The sequence below is a fragment of the Mesitornis unicolor genome, unplaced genomic scaffold, assembly GCF_000695765.1.
Source record: "Mesitornis unicolor isolate BGI_N332 unplaced genomic scaffold, ASM69576v1 scaffold7648, whole genome shotgun sequence".
Lineage (NCBI taxonomy): Eukaryota > Metazoa > Chordata > Aves > Mesitornithiformes > Mesitornithidae > Mesitornis > Mesitornis unicolor.
In genome coordinates this window covers 1-7018 of record NW_010201080.1, presented here as the reverse complement: position 1 = coordinate 7018, position 7018 = coordinate 1, and the positions used below count along the sequence as shown (strand labels likewise).

Genomic DNA, 7018 nt, shown 5'->3' with positions numbered 1-7018 from the left:
ATAAATCTTTGCCCTGACCTAGATGAATGTTTAACAGTTGAAGCACAACATAGAAGAATGCAACTTCTTCCATCCAAATCCTAAAAGAAACAAGCTGTTTTAGAAAGATTTGAAGGTGTATAGACAAATTGATTCATGTGTTTTGGGCTGTAAATTCTAAGGCTGTAGCTCCCTTAAGTTCTGACTAAAGCAAAAATTAAAGTCCCCAGAGCAGGCCCAGTTTTCAGACACACTAGGAAAGCTGAACATTTTGCTACTCTTTGGTGTCAACGTCGTGGTTTAGGGCTGGGCCGGCCACTAAATCCTGGACAGACGCTCTCTGTTAACCCCTCTCCCCTCCCCAGAAGGGAAGAGAAAAGAGAATAAGGGAGAGAAACTTTACAGGTTGGAAAAATAAACTAACAGATTTAATGAAACAATAATACTAATACTACAGAATAATATTGTAAATAGGAAAATAATGAAATATATACAAATATGTACAAATACATATACAAAACCAATATAAAATCCTCCCCCCACCCTTCCCCCCAATGACGAATACGTCACCAAAGGCTCTGCAGAGCCGGGCACTGGAAAAGTCCCAGACCAAACTCAGCAGCAGGTGGGAGCAGGATGCAGGACACAGGGACCAGGATCAGCGGCAGACAAATGAGCAGGATTCTGCTCAGGCCTCTGCCTCTGCAGGATTGAGACGGACGGAAGGGTCGAGATGGAAGGAACGGTGGAAAAGGCAAAAAGGCAAAAACAGGGCGAGACCCTTGTGATCCCTCGGCTTCATACCGAGTATGACGTATGTGGGAAGGAATACCTCGTTGGTCAGTTTTGGGTCTGCTTCTCCCCCTGTAGGCGCAGACACAGCACCCAGGATGAGACAACTGACCTTGAGCATATCTTCTAGCACCGCTGTTTGGGAAAACATGCTGCCAGTTTTCAGCAAGTTCAGTCACTTAGAAGAGACTGAGCTGAAAAGTAAAATCACTAAATAGAAAACTAGTTCTATTTAGCTCAAACCAGGACACTAGCTTTTTATGCATTCACTCCCACAAAGCTTTGCGTAAGGCAGACAACTAACTTTACTAGATGTGGCAAAGGAAAGGAAACCTGCAAGAAGTAGAACTTTGCCAATTACACTTTATTAATGATACAGTGCAGCAACATCAACAGAAATAAAGTTATTTGTACATAATACAAAAATATAACCCTTCGTAAAGTTTATACTGTGCTAGGAATTATGTATTAAGCTTAGAGTTGATATATAACATTTTCTCTTGAATAATGTGGACAGATACACTCAGCCAAATGAATGTAACAACATTTTCTCTAATTTCAAGACAAACACATGAAGAGCAGTTCATTACATCACAGCTCAGCTAAGATTCAAGAGCAAACTAACAGTTTTTCAAGTTTTTCCTTTGCCACTGTTCTCTATTGTTAGCACAGTTTCCATAACCAAACAGTGAACTGAAATTTTGATAGTAGAATTTACTACCAGATACAGAAAAGGTCTATTTGGACAACCAGCTTAAGGCACCAGAGTTTCCACAATAGACACGTGAAATTACTGGGGAAAAAAACAATTTTAAAGAAGGCCATAAGTGTTTAGCTACAGTACAACGATAAAGAACAATCTATGCTTTAAATATATTCTTGACATTATATTCAGTTGACTAGTGTGGCTTTCTGTTTTTTATTCTTTAAAAAAAAAAAACCTAAAATATAGGATTGACATTATTACAGTCTCAAGAATGCCTAAAATCTTTGCAAAAAAGTGTCCCTTCATTTTAAAATGTAAAAAAAAAAAAATCCAATTGTCAACTCTTGCAAAACAATTATTTTACAGACCTTTTAGAAATAGTTTCCAATGTTATATAGCAAGTCCTTTAAATTATTTTGTTCTCCATTAAAATAAAGTATATAGAAAACTGCCCCCTCTCGCCCCCCCATTCTGTATTCTCTCCATCTCTGCTATCAACAGCAGTGGTGAACAATTCAAGTTTCTCCCAAAGTCCTACAGAGCAAACATGAGTCCTTGATTTGCTCAAGACCTCTTTCCTAATATTGTCCTATGATACTGGCTGAAAGTTAAAACAATATGAAACTAACATCCTGACAGCACCTGCCACAGAGGCCCAAACAGCTGCCTTGTTAAAACTCTCTTCAACTCTAGAGGAAAAAGTAGGATTTGAATAGGATAGAACAGGGAGTAAATTCATAAAATTGTGCTACAGAAATTGTGCATTCCAAATTGTACACGGTAGCTCATGCACTAAACTACAGTTGAATCATATCCACAGAACCATTGTGAAATTCAGAAAATGTTCCAGCCACATCACAAGCTGACGTCAAAAGATTATAAATACTACAAAGACACTGTAGCTTACCCAGTTCCACTCACTGAGTAGAAGACAGAAAAATTTATCAGAGGAAAAAGAGAGTAGATTCAGAATCACATATCAGATACTTTAAGATGAATTTTCCAAATTACTATCAATTCTAACAATACTCCATTTATCTATCCCTACATTTCAGAGTAGGATCATTTGCAATTACTTGTAATAAATAACCAATACCAACTACAGTGTTGATATATTATTCCATGAATCCCCAAAAAGCTTTCATTTTTGTCCCCATCTACTTGGTCAGCCAAAACCTTGGCTCTTCTCTGTACTTGGTGCAGAGAGTTGATGATGTTGGAATAACATTCAGTATGTTAAAAACAGGCATTCTTCACTTAAGTGAACTATCTATGCCTTAGGGTCAGGAGAGGTCACAATTAACTTTGGTCATGTTCCACATGTGCTCAGATTTCTGATCAACTGCTAACTTTAGGACACACAATTTATGTTATGCTAAGAACCAGCCTTCTCTCCTTTTGCATGACTGTGTTAAAGATGAATTAGCACAAGGAAACTGAAATCAACTCATATAGTTGGTTCCAACCTCAGTTACCTAAAGAGATGACAATGAAGTACCTATAAAAGCAGTGCAAACATAAAAGCTCCATGAAAAGGAAGAAAAAAAAGGGGAAAAAAAAGGCAGCACGGGTTTGTTCAGTGGTTCTTTGCTATTTTGCCTTCTGGCAGATGAAAGAAGTTGTCTTCTTTGAGTTTAAGATGCTCTGGTAAATCTAGCTGTCTTTTTGCTTCTTCAGTGTCTTCCTGAATAGCTGAAATGAGTGCCTCTGAAAAAGGTAAGAACAGAGATATTTCAATGTTGGTTTGAACTCTGAACACACAATAGGAAATGAAAATTAGGTGTACCACAGAATACCAGACAAAAAATCACAGAAGTAGAATACAATTATTACCACAAGGTTTGAAAGGCAAAATTATTTAAATGCCTTTTTTATTTTTTAAACATACCAGACTTGCATTTTTCACCATTATAAACAAAACCTTCTCCTTGTTCCAAAAGACATTTTAGTAGATAAGAGTTTCATGAACTGTTTCAATTTGAACAGAGCTGCATCTTTAAAAGAAATTAACAGACTAAATGGATGCTTTTACAACAAGCCCATGATTTTAAAATTACTCCTCAGACAAATGACACAATAACACAGTTCTTTAGTGTGACACACTGGAGGATGTTAGGGTATGGGATTTCTGGGGGGGGTTGTTTTAGTTTTTTAATTAAACCAACTTGTACTTTTAGCTTATGAAAACTTTACTGAAATTTCAAATGTTAACAGAGAACATCTCATTATGGAAAGAAAGACAATAAAGACAGTACTTGCATGAATAAGACCAATAACAGACTGATTTGAGGGAGACCTAAAATACTGACCTAAGGAATCAAAGTTTTTTTCCAGTTGAATATATCCAGTTATGACTATACTAAGAATTTCTCCATAAAAGTCTTCTTTGAAGGTGTGGATAATGTGCGTTTCCTAAAGGAAGAGAAATAAGTTGGCATTTATGATGAACTTTATTTCCCTCACTGTAAAGATGTACTGTTAAGCATCCTTAATTCAAACTCTCCCCAATACATACCAATTAAAGGGACATTTAGTGTAGCACATATAGTGCAAGATTAAAAGGCTAGGGCTTTTGCTTATGTTAGGGAGGAGAATTGTACCTTGCATAGAATTTAAGAAAACTTACTTCAGAGTATTCTGATTAAATAAATAAATAAATAAATAAAAAAGCAGTGTAGCTGTTACTCAGGAGAAACGCTTTACCATTTCTCTCAAGTAAGATTTCCAAAGCAGCAAATCACAAAAAAAGCTTAATGTTTCATTGTTAAGTTGATGCACTCAAGTAATTATGAAGACTTTGATTGAAATAGTTGGCTTAAGCAGAGCTTTCACAACCAGCTCACATGGGAACTGAATTATGAAACTGAAGAAGGAGCGAAGGCTGAGACAGGGCTCCACTCAGAGCCATTTCATGCACATCTCCCTCTACAACACAGGCCTACCCGTAGCATATACCAGCTGAGATATCAGATGGAAAGCTTTTGACTACTTGCTCAGAAAAGTTAGCTGCAAATATTAAAAAGTATACATTTGTGTAAGACAAGCATATTATAGAGTCTTCAAATGCTTAAAACCTTAGAAGCAGAGATTCACACCCAAATAAAAGTGTTTAAAACAGAGCCTTGCAAAACTCAGGAAAAGCACCAGCACCTGACATCATTTAAGAGAAGAATTAATAAGAAGAAGATCATTACAAATCAAGATGCCCCAACATCTCTTATTTGAAATGTAGATTGCAGAGAAAAATAATGTGTTCCAGCTCATGCTAAGACTCTCATAACCAGTAAATTCAGTGCATCTATCAAGCCTATATTTAGTTAGCTATCAGCACCATAAGCAACCACCATGTCAGAAAAATTGTTAAATTTTTACTTGTCGCTGTTGAGACGGACACGACACACAAGAAATTATGAGCAAAGGACCAAAAGCCAAAGTTTATTGTTTAAGCAAGCCCTTTTATATCTTTCTTAAGAATATGTATCCATATATGATTGATTCAACCAAAGACCAACAGTTCATGATTGGATTACTTTTTCTCTGTTGTAACTTTGATAAGCTTCCACTAATTGCAGTCTGGCAGTTCCTTATCTTGTTTACTCAGCTCTTCTCAGGACTTTCCGGCCTCTTCAAGGATACATGGCTATCTGCTCAAGGCCAATGTTAAACTTGCATTCCGATCCCTTGGACCAGCCGAGGTTTCCCATATTACTTTGTAAGTATTTAAATAGTGATGGAATAGAAAGAAGAAAATGAACTTTAGTAACCTACAGCTGCATGCTGCATATTTTCTGGCTACTGAGAGAATTTGTTTTCAAAATACAAGCATATGATACAGATACCAGATATATTTCTAAGAGGAAACAATTTCTAGATCTCATTTATGGATCAAATCCTGCTTATCTTATTAAAATTCAACACCTGACTCAGTTATCATAATAAAAATCTCACACAAAGGAAAATTCTTACCACTGATTTCTTAATATTCCTATAGGAAGGATTCCATCCTATGCTCAAAACCATTTCATGCACATCTCTATTTCCAACACAGGCGCATCCATAGTATATACTAGTAGAGATATCAGATGGAAAGCACTCAACTACTTGCTCAGAAAAGTTAGCTGTAAAAATTTTAGAAAGTGTAAAGTGTGAGTGACTTTGTGTAAGTTAAGGACAAAACAGAATCTTCAGACACTTAAAAGCCAAACTCTTCCTACATACTATTTACAAACATAACACTGATGATAATGATGCAACATGCCATCTGGCAAAATATATAACACCAAACACGTTCATAAAATTCAGTCCCTGTGGTCTCACCAGTTACCACATTTCTTATACATATATTTTATAGTTACACACATTTTATTCTGCAGGAATAATTAATAATCATGTAACATATGCAGTCATAACACATTTCACCCTTAGGATAACTATCAGATTTAATATGGTGAAAGATAAGAAAAAACCCAAGTTTCTTCTGCACTATAAAACAGCATCTCAGAACTACTTACTTGTTAGTAGAATAATTGCTTATGAAGTAAAGTATGTAGAAATAAATGAAATTATGATTTAATCACCTGTCAAGTTTTTTTCACAAGTTGGCTTTCAGAGGCATCTGTGAATTTCTTGGATTTTCTTTGAAAGCTACATATCTACAGTAAAATAATTTCCTTTGGACTGAACCTAACTTCCTTTCAAAATTACTATCTTACTTCCATTTCCCACATGAGTAGATGTCTTCAAGCAAGACATCCTGTTGACTTAAAAAGTATCATGGTTACTGAATTTTTATCAAAGATCACAAGCAGTAACAACTTCCCTCCCCTGCTGCCTGATAATAATACACTATTTATACACAATCAACAGAAAAATGTGAAATTATAAGCAGATGTTGTCAGAAACCCAGTACCTCAAGGTTGGTCTTACAAAGTTTCCTTGTCTACTAGGAGGGGTGCAACATGACTGTTCACTTCAGTGCCTATTGAAGACAGGCCAAAATTCACCTGAATTACAAAACTATCTGTATTTAGACAACTGAAACATAGAGAAGCAACAGTAAATATATTTATTTGTAGGCCAAGTCCACCTGTTCTGTTTTTTTAACTCCACGTTATTTTCCTTTAACTTCCTTTCTTACAGCTATTTCCAGTGTCTACTCCCTTTCTTGGTCTAATCTGAAGTTTATGCAAACGGGTATTTTCCAATCTGCCACACCGTGAACGCAATCAGTCATCTACACCCTGTACATCACCGTGACGACCATTATATGACTAAACAAACAAAGAATAAGACTGAAAGAAACCGTTTATCAGAAGAGGAAAAAAATAACACAAAAGAGGGTACGGGATTGGGTACAGAGCGTGCGCGGCGGAGGCCGTGTCTCCGCTCTTGCCATCCCCGGCCGCGGCACAGGGACCCGGTGCGGACCACCGGCCCCGCGAGGGGTGGCCACGGCGAACACCTTGCCGGTAACCTTCACGGGAAAAGCGGCAACACCTCGGTCCGGACCGATCACTCGCGCACCCCGCTCACCGGTGGGGA

General features: G+C 37.1%; 1 protein-coding gene across 1 annotated transcript; it reads right to left on the bottom strand.

The window, feature by feature from the left end:
- Positions 1–3053: 3053 nt before the first annotated feature.
- On the bottom strand, positions 3054–6950 carry LOC104534925 (riboflavin kinase-like; the record flags this gene model as incomplete). Its single annotated transcript, XM_010189944.1, has 4 exons — positions 3054–3184; positions 3787–3889; positions 5444–5595; positions 6821–6950. Coding segments are annotated over 4 exons (516 nt in total), but the record flags the coding sequence as incomplete, so codon positions are not given.
- Between the last annotated feature and the right edge of the window lie 68 nt (positions 6951–7018).